This window comes from Stegostoma tigrinum, chromosome 22 (genome assembly GCF_030684315.1).
Source record: "Stegostoma tigrinum isolate sSteTig4 chromosome 22, sSteTig4.hap1, whole genome shotgun sequence".
Lineage (NCBI taxonomy): Eukaryota > Metazoa > Chordata > Chondrichthyes > Orectolobiformes > Stegostomatidae > Stegostoma > Stegostoma tigrinum.
The window spans coordinates 49,833,574-49,847,383 of record NC_081375.1 but is presented as its reverse complement, the minus strand read 5'-3'; the positions used below and the strand labels follow the sequence as shown (position 1 = coordinate 49,847,383).

Here is a 13,810-nt window from a genome sequence, read left to right as displayed (position 1 = left end):
TCACTGAGCTAGTAATCCAGGAGCACTGGGGCTATGCATTCAAATCCCACCATTGCAGCTGATGGAGTTTAATTTAAATTCATAAATCTGGAATTGAAAGCTAGTCTCAGTAATAGACTATGATACCTATTATCAGCAGTTGTAAAAGTCCATCTGGTGAATTAATGTCCTTTCGTGAAGGAAATTGACCATCCTGACTTCGGACCCATAACAAAGTGATTGGCTCTTATCTGCTCTTGAAATTGTCCACAAGCCACGCAGCTGAAGGGCAAGACAAAATGCTGGCTGTAAAACAAAATTCCAAAACATGCGATGGTTCCATTCAGTGTAACCCTAGAAATAAGTGTAGTGGTCATACTGCAGTACAGTCCTGAAGTATACAAAACAAATCAAACCAGCACGTGTCATTCATAAGTTGCACTTCATTTTCCTTCCGGGGTCAGAGACCAGTGAAATCTGCCTTACCCTGTACTAATGTGTTCCCAAACTAAACAGTGAAGCCATCAACTAGTAAGCTGAAAGTGTGTATGGGGGGGATAGAAGCGTGGTGGTAATGTCACAGAATAAGTAAATCAGAAACTAGGCTAATGCCCTGGGAACATAGGTTCAAATCTCACCATGTCAGATGAATAAATCAATTATAATGCCTCATCAGTGAGGTGACCGTGGAGCCATAAATTTATGGATTGGTGATGGCCTTGACATTTTATTGCTAGTCTATTAATTCAGAGACCTAAATAATGTTCTGGAGACCTGGGTTGAAATCCCACCATGGCAGGTGATAAAGTTTGAACCCAATAAAAATCTGGAATTGAGAGTCTAATGGTGACCATGAATCTATTGTCAATTGCCAGGATAAACCCATCTGGTTCACTATTGTCCTTTAGGGAAGGAAACTGCCATCCTTACCTGGTCTGGCCTATACATGACTCCAGACCCACAGCAATGTGGTTAACTCTTAACTGCCCTCTGGGTAATTAGGGATGGTATATAAATGCTGGTCTAGCCAGCAATACCCACATCCAATGAACAAATAATTTTTAAAACCTTCAGGCAAATATGTGTAGGGAGTTCCCACTTTCCATTTCAATCTTTTTGGTGGAGCAAGAGGCAAAGGTGAGGCTACATGCCAAAAGAAGGAAGAAAAAGTCAAAAACATGCCAGACTATTCACAAGTGCCATCTTCTGAGCCGCTTTAACAGGGAGGATTAGGCTGGTCAACTTGCATGTGGCAACCAGGTGGATATGCAAGGGAGGTTATGATGTGAAAATACCATTACCCGATGAAGAAAGCAAAGAGTTTAAACTTAAGACGCAATAACTGATGCATTTTCAACAAAATAGGAGAGTGCACTATGGATGCAATGCCAAGTGGTGTCTCCAGGGGCAGTCTTTATCATTGTTATGGCATTGCTTCTTATCAGTAACACTCAGCATCTAATCACTAGCACAGACCTTTCATATCTTTAAAATCTAATTGTGTCATAGGTAAGAAGCTTTTCAAGATGATAAGAGCCAGAAAAAGTCCAATTCACTGTCTAGCTAGCTTATTATTATATCCTCTGAGCTTCTGAAGCCACCCTAATGTCAAATGTGTTTCTCTCTAATTCTCTGGCTTTTTCCTTTTGTTTTCAAAGACCTGCCTCTCAAGAGCTGGATCGATATTATCACACAGAAAACGATGATGAGAATCCCTTCATATGTTCCCTCCTGAAGGATAATGGAATGCGCTACTGTCGCAGCGTGCCCCAAAGAAGAGTGAACAACATCGAATGTACCCTAGACGATACAAGTTACTACCTGTTACTGAGTAACACCACAGACAATATCAGCTGTATAAACTGGAACCAGTACTATACCCAGTGCCAACCTGCTGATCACAACCCATTCAAAGGAGCCATCAACTTCGATAACATTGGCTACGCATGGATAGCAATATTTCAGGTACATTGAGCTGCTCTTCCTTCAGTCGGTTACAGCTTTTACTCTGAGGTGTCTAGCAGACTCGGTTCCTCTCTTTCTGATGAAAGCCAACAGCAGCCTACAAATAATTCACCGGAACCAGGGGTGAAAGAGATTTCTTTTAAAAAGAACAAAAAGCTCACGTTTATACAGCACAATAGAAATGTCAAGATAATAAACCAACGAAGCACCTTTTAAACAGTAGCCACTGTTGCTATGCAGCAAATGTCACAGCTGGTTTGTACACAGTAAGATTTCACAGATGACAATGAGATGGATAAGCATATGATCTGATATTGACATGAGAATGAGTATTGCCCCCTGACTCATCTTCTAAATAGTGCACTGGGATTCTTTAAGCCCACCTTAGGGGTCATTTTAATGCCTCAAGTCAAAGCCAGCCCCTTCAACACTCAGTACGGCATCGGAATGTCAACCAATAACACTCAACTCTCTGTAAGGAAGGGAACGGGAGATTTTGAGCTGATAGCCCCTGACTCAAAGCAACAAACACTGTCACCACACCATAACTGAAATCCTACTTCCCTTGTTGGTACTGGAGATAATTTTCCAAATTATATTAAAAACTCAAATTATACCTACTAGGTCTTTTACTTATGCTGATGGACAAAAATAGTAACTATGAAGTTGTCACTTCCAATTGTTCATAGCCCACAATGTGATAGATTACCAGATAACCTGTTTTTTAATGGTGTTGGTTTGAAAATGAATATTCACTTCAAGAGCGGTTGAATAGACTGGGTGTGTACTCCTTGAAGTTTGGAAGAGTGAGAGACAACCTCACTGGAAGGTGGCAGATACACTTACAATAGCAACATTTAAGAGGCATTTAAGCAGACAAATGAACAAGCACGGAATAGAGTGACCATGTGCAGACAGATGGAATGAGGCTCAGTACAGACATGGTGGGCTAAAGGGCCTGTTCTTCTGCCATACCGTTCAATGTTCTTAATCAGTAAGGGGGTCAAGGGTTATGGAAAATAAAGCAGGAAAATACAGTTGAGAATGATCAGATCAGACATGATCTCATTGAATGGCAGAGCAGACTATGTGAGTCAAAATGGTTTATTTCTGTTCCTACATCTTCTGGTCAGTCACGAGGAGGCAGTAAAAGAATGTTCAGGGTAGGAGTAGACCATATGGCCCCTCAGCATGTTCCAACATTCAGTATGATCACTGCTGATCTCTAACCTCAGCACCAGGTTCCCATCTGCTCCCCATCTCTCTTAATTCCAAGAGTTTAGAAATCTCAAGCTTCAATATATTTAATGATGGAGCATCCATAACCATTTGAGAGATAACAAATTCCAAATTTTCACAGCCCCCCCCAATCGAAGAAACTTCTCGTCATCTCAGTCCTAAATAGTAGATCCTTTCAATACTAAGATTTCATTTTTGTGATTCAGATACCCACTAAGGGTAAACCACCATTCAATGGGAAGTCTGTCCGTTTTCTTCAAGTTCAGCTCTTCTCTTATTTTCCTAAGCTCCAGAATGTATGGTCTCACTTTACCCACTCTCTCATCTCAGGGACCAACCTGTGAACCTCCTCTGCACTGCTTCCAGTAAAAGTATTTAATCATGATTACTGAAAGCACCACAGGCTTTAACAGTGCCCTATGTAATTGTCACAAAGCTTCCTCATCTTGTACAGCAAGAAACCTTGAAATAAAGACTATACCATTTGTCTTCTAATTTCTTGCTGAACCAGCATTGTAACTTATTTTTCTTGTTCAGTACCTCCAAATGTTTTAATAATCTACATTTAAAGTGTTCTTTTTGTTAAAAAACAAAGCAATCTGCTCTTCCATTCTTCCTTCCAAAATGAATAAATCCATATTGTCTACTTTTTTGGTTCTACATATTTGGGGCCCACTGATGTAGCCTTTCTATATCTCCTGGCTGCCGCATTATATCTTCCCCACGGTTTAGAAAGTCACATTGCTGCCTCACTCAGAAAACCAGCACATATTCCATTTATTTATCTAAGCAATGAAAATAGAATTGGAAATAGCTGAGAACCAGCACTGACACTGTGGGCTCCACCAGTTACTGCTTGAAAATGTCCTGCTTATCCCTGCCCCGCTTCCAGCCCATCACTCAATCCTCTACCCACACTAATTTATTACTCCCATTCTGTGTGTCCTTATCGTGTGCATTAACATTTTATGTGGCATTTTTTGATATGTCTTTTGGTAATCTAGGTACATTACATTTACTGATCCCCCCTATTGCAAGCCACCTCCTCAATAAAATCGCATAAGCTTGTCAAGCATTCTCTCGTAAAACCACATTGGCTTTGTCTGATCAAACAATAATTTTCTGAATGCATCGTTAAGAGTTCCTTACGATAGACTCCAGCATTACCAGCACTTTTCATGCTAACTGACTTGTGTTTCCCTGTTTGCTCCCTCCCACTTTTCTCAAATAGCAGTGTTACATTTGTTGATTTCCAATCTACTAGGACCATTTCGGTATTTGGGAAACTTTGGAAAAATCATAATCTCTACATCCAAAATCTCTTCGGCTCCTCATCCAGACCCCAGGCTGTTGCCATTAGGTCCTGGAGTTTGATGGCTTCTATACTCTTTGGTTTCTCAATTGCTTTTTCCTCTGCTGATGTTAATTATGTCAAATGCCTCAATCATATTGGCTCCTTAGTTGCGCATAATTTGGTGACATTAGACAATAGTCCTGAATAACTGAGGACATTAACCTTCAGTGCACAGCATCAGCAGGTAGTAATCTTCAGGTATCTGGACTTAACAGAATTGGCTATGTCGAAGAGAATCACTGAACCTTATTGTTTTGCAGTGAATAGTTTTGGAGCAAGACTATCAAGGCTTTGCTCTTTGAAATCATTTATTAATACAAGCATCAGTATTACCTGCAAATTCTCAAGAGATGAATGGGAACTATTTTGCTTTGAGAAATGGAAATGGCTTGGAGTGTACAAAAATGCTGCTGACTTGTTTAGTTGCAGTTTTTCTGAGTCACTGTTTAATTTTGAATTGAGTACAGTAGTTTCTCCGTAATGACCACCTACTGCAATAGGTCTCAAAATTACAGCTGCCCCTTTCCCTGCTGTCCATTCACTTACATTCTGGACCAAGAGTGCTGATCAATTTCCAGCATGCTAGTGAAATCTAGATTAGATTCCCTACAGTGTGGAAACAGGCCCTTTGGCCCAACAAGTCCACACCGCCCCTTGGAGCATCCCACCCAGACCCATCCCCCTATAACCCACACACGCCTGAACACTATGGGCAATTTAGCATGGCCAATCCACCTAGCCTGCACATCTTTGGACTGTGGGAGGAAATCGGAGCACCCGGAGGAAACCCACACAAACACGGGGAGAATGTGCAGACTCCACACAGACAGTGACCAAAGGCTAGAATCAAACCCAGATCCCTGTCGCTGTGAGGTAGCAGTGCTATCCACTGAGCCCCCATGCAGTCCCAACATGAACTTCATGAACAATTCATGAACAGAAGTCTTCTTCTGAAGCAGACCTCAGGATAAAGAATGACTTGCTAACACAGAGATAGTAAGAACTGCTGATGCTAGAGTCAGAGATAACACAGTGTGGAGCTGAATGAACACAGCAGGCCAGGCAGCACGAGAGGAGCAGGAGAGTTGATGTTTCAGATCAGGACCCTTCTTCAGAAATGGGGGAAGGGTAGTGGGCTCTGAAATAAATAGAGGAGGGGTGCAGCTGGGGTAGGTAAATAGGGTGGTGATAGGTGAGTGCAGGTAGGCAATGCTGAGGTCTGGTCAGTGAGGTAGGAGGAGCAGATAGGTGAGAGAGAAAATGGACAGGTCAAGGAGGCAGGAATGAGAGAGAGGGTTGGTCATAGGATGAAGCCGGGGTGGGGAGATTTTGAAGATAGTAAAGTCCACATTAAGACCATTGGATTGTAGGCTCCCAAGGCGGAATGTTGGTTTTGGGGGTCCTGAGACTGTGAGACAGTCCAATGCTGGATCCATATACTCAGGGGTGGGTAGTATTTAAAAAGGAAGGTGTGTGGGGTATGTTCTTCCACTGTCTCCATGTGGCCCTGTCAGAGACACTCAAATTGTTGGCACCTTCAGAAATACTTCTTCTCCAATTTGGGCAGCCCTTACCAATATGTAGCAGAGTGAGCAATGCCTGTCATCTTCGTGATGGGAGTGGATATAACTCAGAGAGCAGAACTCCTGCATCTGAGCTGAGCTGAACCTTCTCTGAGCTCACTGCTGATATTTTTTTTTGGCAACCTCAATGAGGACAAGCAAATAAAAGGAGCAGTTTAATTTATGCCAACTTGACCTGCTGTCATAGGACTCAACAGTGACAACGAAACAAATTTGTTGCACTGTACATTTTGGTGCTGGTTGCCATGGAGAGTGTGTTGTGTTTGATGCTGTCTCGGTACACAGTGACCCTGGATCTGCTGACTAATATGCGAGAGGTTGCTTTATGTCATTCAAAAGTGACGGAGGGAAAACATTTCTGGCTCTGCAGCATTGTTGCTGTTCATCAAACCCAAACGGTGGTGCTGGAAAAGCAGCAGAAGGCAAAAAACCAAGCAATTTATTTCTAGATGGGTAGAATCAAAAAGCAGCAAACTTTTATTCAATTTTGTTAGACCACGCACGATTATAGCTACTTCTTTTTTATTCACTCATGGTGCACTGACTGGTCCTGCATTTCTTGCCCATCCCTAGTTGCCCTTGAGTAGGTGGAGGCGAGCTCCCTTCTTGAACTGCTGCAGACCATGTCATGTAGGTAGACCCACAATGCCCTTTGGGAGGGAATTCCAGGATTTTGACCCAGTGACAGGGAAAGAACGACGACATATTTCCAAGTCAGGATGGTGAGTGGCTTGGAGGGGAACTTCAAGGTGGTGGTATTCCCACATATCTGCTGCTCTTGTCCTTCTAGGTGAAAGTGGTCATGAGTTTGGAAGAGGCTGTCTGATGATCTTTGGTGAATTTCTACAGAGTACATAATAAATATTACGACTGCCACAGAGTACTAGTGGTGAGGGGAGTGGATGTTTGTGGATGTGGTGCCAATCAAGTGGCTGTTTTGTCCTGGATGGCGTCAAACTTCTTGAGTGTTTGTTGAGGCTGCACGCATCCAGGCAAGTGGGGAGTATTCCATCAGACTCCTGACTTATAGCTAGTGGACAGGCTCTGGTGGGGAGGGCAAGTAGTGGGGTCAGGAATGCAGTATTCCTGTGAATTTTTCTGGTCTCTATACTTTGAAACGGATGCACAGGCACTGGGGAAAGTGCACAAGGATCATACGAGAGCTAAAAAGATTTACTCATCGGGAAAGGCAGAACAGACTGGGCATGATCTATCAAATGATGAGTAAATGGAAGGTCATCAAATGATTTGATAGGTTCGACATGAGAAAATAGTTCTACATGACAGGGAGTTCTAAGGTAGATATGTTGTACACAAGACCAAGTTCCTCAATATAAGTCACTCACGAGTTAATGCAGGAGAAATGTGATTACTCAATAATTTGTGGCAAAGTGGAACTTGCGGGAAGAGCAGCTGAGGTGACAAGCATGGACATGTTTGAGAGAAATCTGGATAAACATATGAGGCAGAAAGGAAGGGAAAGATATTCAGTCAGGTTCAGGTAAAGTGAGGTGGGTGTAGGCCTTCTTGAGGTATAAATGCAGGTTTGGCTGGAAGCAATGATCAGCTTCTGTGTGTTGCATTCGCAAGGTAACTCAGTAACCTTCAACATCACTTTAAAACTGAATGAAAAAAAAATCATCCAAATTCCTCTGCACAGCCCCTTGGAAAAAAAACATCCTGGAACACTTGAGGATCAAAAATTGCTGTCTGCAAACAAATTATCTTGAAGAGGATTAATTGATAAGCAGCTTATCTTTTTTTAATTTTACATTGTAATAATTGAATGAAAATTAAGTGCATGAAACAGGAGGTTAGGCACATGCTTTTATAACAGGGCTCGGTGTTCACGGCAGAAGGAGGCAGTAAGCAGGTAAATGACCTGCAAGGACATTACTACATATCCTGGGAGAACAGAAGCTCAGACTGAGCTCTCTGTCATAGTGTCTTTTCAGATTTGATGCTTGACACATTACGGAGCTAAACCTTGGGGTTTGTTTTATTTTGTTTCTCCTTTTTCAAATGGATTACTTGAAGAACAGGCGAAACTGAAACAAGCTCTCAAACTGGCATGCTCGGATTAGACGTTAATCCATGCGTGTGAGAACGTTCATGAACAGCTCGCTGAGCATCACAGTGCGTAGTTATCTTGTTTGACCTTCATCAGCCAGAGAGTTTTAGTGGACAGAGAGGAAGAAGCCAAGCACTATCTACCCAGGCAGCCCCCTCCCGCAATGTTAAGACACATCCTGCATCCCATGGGAGGCAGAGGGTCAAACGGCAGTTACTGGACCATACTGGATGGGAAATGTAATGTTTACAGCCTGTCCCATGTCACACACATTTTCCTCGGGCTCCCAACTGTGCATCAGTGTTTCCTTGATGGGCTTATCATATGACTGGCCCCCAGACCACTTCAGCCATTGGTCAACCAGCACACTGCCTACCTACATCAGTCAGAAAGCAAAATAATTACCAATGGATGATGCTTATCTATCAACCAGCAGTTTTCCCCGCCTCAGCAGTATCAATATTTTTGTAAATGGTAAGAAGAAATGTTCAGAGAAACCGATGCTCTCACCTACAAAGCAAAGCTTTTTCCTTTAACATCCCTGTGATTTTTTTATTTCTTCGAGGGTTGCATACAGCTTTATCTTGGAGATTGGTTCCTGGAGACTCCAGGCCAATTGTGGAGCGTTGGCACCTCCAGTCTTTGCTGTGGACCTTCCTAGTGCCAGTACTTACTAGAATCTCTGTGAAGCCTCTGCAGCTGTGAGGACTTTGAGACCCATGTAGTTTGCTTTACTGCATCACTACAGACGCTGGTCTGCAATGCAAAGACAGGAGGTCAATGGGTGACTAGTTTGAGACTTTCGTCCCCCCAATACCCTCAGCAATCCCTCAATTCATTAGCACCCACAATTACTTTCACACCATTTTCTCCTGTTGTTTCCTGTTCCAAGGGAAATGCCACTTTTCAACCTTGATGTAAACCAACTCAGTCTCACCAGGGAAACTGTTCTGTGTTTAGTGCCAGTGCATGATGCAGTAGTGCTACAGTCTCGTCTGCTGGTCCTGCGAGGTTCGTTTGCTCCACTTGTGTGGAGCTTCCCTGTTTTGCATTCACCCAGGGGATGTGGGCATCATTTATTACCCTTCTCATTTGCCCTTGGTGATCTGCCATCATGAAACGCTGCAGTCCATGTGCTGTCGGTAGACCCACAATGCCCTTCGAGAGGCAATTTCAGGATCTTGACCGAGCGACAGTGAAGGAATGGTGATATATTTCCAGGTCTGTCAGGAGGTCTTCTCTACAAAACAGGGACATGTTCTCCCTATGAATTTCCACCCATTAACCAGCGCCAGGACACTGTGCCAAGTGGCTCATCATTAGGCCGCAGCATCAGAAAACCCTTTCTGAAAATAAATTGCATCCATAAATAGTTCTCTTAGTTATACTCTCCCTTCTATTAACACTGAGACACAGAGGACCTGAAAATCATTTAAAACGATTCCGAGCACACTGTAGAATTCTAATAAGTAGTTCCAGATGCTCATGAGAACCATTTTCCAATTCCACACCCACACCAACACCAGTGTCCCCCCCTCTCAACCCAAGCCCCCACTCCTTCCTCCACACAATACATATGTTCTTTCAGGAGAGATGGTTCAGACCTGGTAAATGCAGCAGAAGTATTTTGTATCCAGCGTTTGGAATGTAAGGCAGCGGTCCAGGCAACTTGTGCTCTCGACCTTGCATGCAACTGCTTGGGCTTGCTTAGACACAACCCCACCCCTCCTCCATGCTCACCCCTCTCACTGCCATCTCCACCCCCCCACCCAGTCCGAGCCTCTCAACCAACAGATGTTGCCAGCCTTCCCACACGCTCTGCTTACTATAGCTGGCTTCGCTCCGGCACATAGTTGTCACTGTCCAACAGCTTCACTCCTTTCACTCGCTCGTTCACACAGCTTTATTTCTGGCCATTTCTTCCCTTCCTTTTCCCCGTTCCAAGTTACTTTTCCTGAAAGCATGGCTCTGCACACCAGCAAGTGGGAGTCCCGTCACCATGGAGCTGACCTCAGAATGGAGCTAAGGAATCTAACCTCGAGAGTCTGTTCCGATATTCATGGTGCTCAAGCCATGTAGACATCTTGTCCCATGTCCCAACCCCCACACGCCAGGCCTTGACGTCACATGGACTGCTACCACACACACCCCATTGCCAGCCATTAATGGTCCCCATTCGCAGCTATTGGGCTCTCCCGGCTGATCTTCACCCCTTTCCTTTGTCTGCCCAGCTGCTGGACTCCATCTTCACCCATTGTTTATCCTTCCCGCCCTCCTCCCTCACCTCGACCTCCGCGTTTCTACCAACCTTTTCCTCGCTACGCAGTCAGTTCTGAAGAAGGGTCACTGGATGCAAACTCAGCTTTCTCAGATGCTGCCGGACCTGCTGAGTTTCTCCAGCATATTCTTTTTTTTTGCACTTCCACATCTGCAGTTCTTTTGTTTGTCAGAGGGATCACAGAATTCTAGAATCATGCAGTGCAGAAGGAGCCATTTGACCCTTCGAGTCTGTACTACTACCTACACTCGTCCACTTTATCGCAGTAGACACATAGCCTTGATTGTTATGACATTTCAAGGGCTAATCAAGCACTTTTCAAAGGTTGTGAGGTTCCCTGCCTCAACTCTCCTCCCAGGCAGTGCCTTCTAGACCCCCACCACTCTCAGAGTGAAAAAGCTTTACCTCAAATCCCCCTCTAAACATCCTGACTTTGACTTTAAGATGACGTTCACTTGTTATTGACTCTTCAATTGAGGGGAACAGCTGCTTTCTATCCACCCTGTCCATGCCCCTCATGATTTTATACAGCTCTATCGGGAAGGAGTATGGAATCCTCTGTTTCAACACTGTTGCTCTGGGGAAAACAGCCCAAGCTTACCCAGCCTCTTTTCATCCCTGAAATGCACCATCCCAGGCAACATCCTGGTGAACCTCCTCTGCATGCCTTGAGGTGTGTGTTCACAGATACCTGAAGGTGGCAGGACAGGATCATGAAGTATGCATACGGGACACTCGCCTTTGTCAGTGGAGGCGTATATTATCGGAGCAGGGGAGATTCTGTTGGAGATATGCAGGACTTTGGTTAGGCCACAGCTGGAGTACAGTGTGCAGGTCTGGTCACCGCACTATAGGAAGGATGGGATTGCACTGGAGGGGGAGAATGTGCAAACTCGCCCAAGGGTAGAATCGAACCCGGGTCCCTGGCGCTGTGAGACAGCAGTGCTAACCATTGAGCCGCCCACAGGCCTCAGACAGTGGCCTTCCCCCGCTGTTCATTGGTGGCAATAACCCCATGCTTTAGTGCGTGCCTCAGCACATAGTCCTGGGCCTAAGAATGTACCAGTCTGCAACATCCGGTCAAGGTTAACAGTTTACACTGGAAGACCAACAAGTTTCGGGCCGAGCAAACAGCATCTTTAGGCGAGATGACGGTCCTCCAGGCGCAGTCAATGTTTGTCTCAGTGTGTGTCCCAGGGGAACAGACAGTGGAGCACAGAGTCCTGCGGCACAGAGCTGCTTGGGAAAGAACCTCGTTATGAGCCATTGCATCTTTCTCCAGACCTTCCTTTCAAAGGCACATTCCAGCAGGAGATGTGTGACAGTCTCAATCCCCCTCGCTCCCCCCACCCACAGCTGCTTCGAGGCAGCATGTGGTGGTGGGGAGAGTAACAAGTGCATGAAGGATCTGATTGGCAGTGCCCAGCCACTACCAAAAACAACACCTAGCAGAGGGCAAGAACTCCCAAACTACCAAAACTTTTTAATCAGGAAAAGTGACTGAGACCGTGTCAATGTAGAAAGATACACTGCTGTGTCATTATGAGTAATATCTGCAGATGCAAAAATAACCAATTTTCCTTATGTCATCATAGTTGTTTATTGTGATCTAGTAGCCTCATTCCACTATTAACGTATAAATGATAAAATTATCATTAATTCGTAAATTAGGTAAATCCTTGTGGAGCCAGACCAGATTAGAGGGGCAGGTATCCTTCTGTAATCCACATTCATGGACCAGTTGGGTTTTGTGATAATCTGATAGTCACTTGGTGCCTTTCACTAATTTTATTTCCAGATCATTTCTGGACCAATTATAAAATTGACAAATGTTTGTCCTGTCAGATTTCCGATAGGATTTTAACTCACATCAATTTGATTATTAGTCGAAGCTTCTGGATTTGTAACTTCTGCCAATGACACCAGTTCCCAAAAGATTGTGATCAAAGACAGTCTAGAACCATTGAAAAATGGGCAAGGGCGATCATTAGGTCTTGATTTTATTGAAGTTAAAATACAGAATGACTGGTCAAAGCACAACAACAAGCTCGGTGATGATGTCAAGCTCTGTGAATCTCTGAAATATCTGATTTTTCTCTCAGGTTATAACCTTGGAAGGATGGGTTGACATCATGTATTTTGTCATGGATGCTCATTCGTTCTACAATTTCATCTACTTCATCCTTCTCATCATTGTAAGTATTCCGGTCCACATGTTGTTGATTTTTTGTTTCTCTCTGGGGATGTGAGCATTAGATTGGCATCGATTGTGTGGCCCTCATTGTCTTGAGAAAACCCTGTTACAATGGAGTGGACTGTGAGACCATATCAAAAAACCAGTGTAAGTTAGCCACAAGTGAGCCCAGACCAGAATGGAGTGACAGTTTCCTAATCCATGTGGATGAACCAGTTGGTTTTAATGATGGTTTGATAGTTTCATGGTGATTTTTATTTGCCCCACCCCACCCTGTTTTTAATTTACAGGTCCTTTTAGACCGAATATAAAATTGACCCGTTTTATTCTGTCATATTACAGTGGCATTCAAACTCACCTTCGCTGGATTATTAGTCCAAGCTTCTGAATCACGAGTTTATTATTATCACCATGAAAGTACCATAGGTACTCAAGTTCCAGTGGAGAGGGGCCTTGGGAAGTTTCCGAAAAGTTTTCCTGAGCTCTGAATTGGGAAACGTAGTGGCTGCAAAATTGGGCTCTTTTCCCCTGCTGTTTGAGGGACTATGGGAACCCAGAGAGGCTCAAAATGATCTTGCTATTAATTTTCACTACGTCCTGTGTGGACGATCATGCTTGAAAGGGTAAGGGAACAGATAAGTCAAGAGTGCAACTGAAGCAAGTTGATTGTGAAAGTCTAGCACTCATTTGAAACTCAAGCTGTCAACTTTAACCATCTGTTACTGTTCTTTCTGAAACAATCGCACCTAGAAATGCCTTAAGATGCTCTTAGAACCTTCAGCATTCGTGCTACATAAGGGCACCAAACTCTCAACTAACTTGCTTTGGACTTTGTTGAGCAGACTTGTCGCGTATGCTGTTGTTGGAGGACAGGGTAAAGAATAGGTTTTTCATTCTGAGGCCTCTTCTTGGGGCTTTCTCGAGATCTACATTTTGATTTTCTGATGTTACTTTTTAGTTTGCAAAGGCTCCTCATGTACTGTCATCAACTTACTTATTAACAATATCTTCTTTAGATGTGTTGATGCAGAATATATATATTTCATTTGCACTCATTCAGAAGCAGAATTAGAAGAATTTAGCAATGCTCTCAATAACGATCAAGCCCATTTTAAACTTAAAAATAATACACACAAGAAAAGCATTA

General features: G+C 43.7%; 1 protein-coding gene across 1 annotated transcript in view; it reads left to right on the top strand.

The window, feature by feature from the left end:
* cacna1g (calcium channel, voltage-dependent, T type, alpha 1G subunit) overlaps positions 1–13,810 on the top strand; it is a 465,891-nt gene that overhangs the window by 68,523 nt on the left and 383,558 nt on the right. Inside the window, exons 5-6 of the mRNA XM_048554900.2 lie at positions 1,638–1,944; positions 12,572–12,664. Of these exons, the coding sequence (XP_048410857.1) occupies positions 1,638–1,944; positions 12,572–12,664 (400 nt within the window). The remainder of the gene's footprint in view (positions 1–1,637; positions 1,945–12,571; positions 12,665–13,810) is intronic.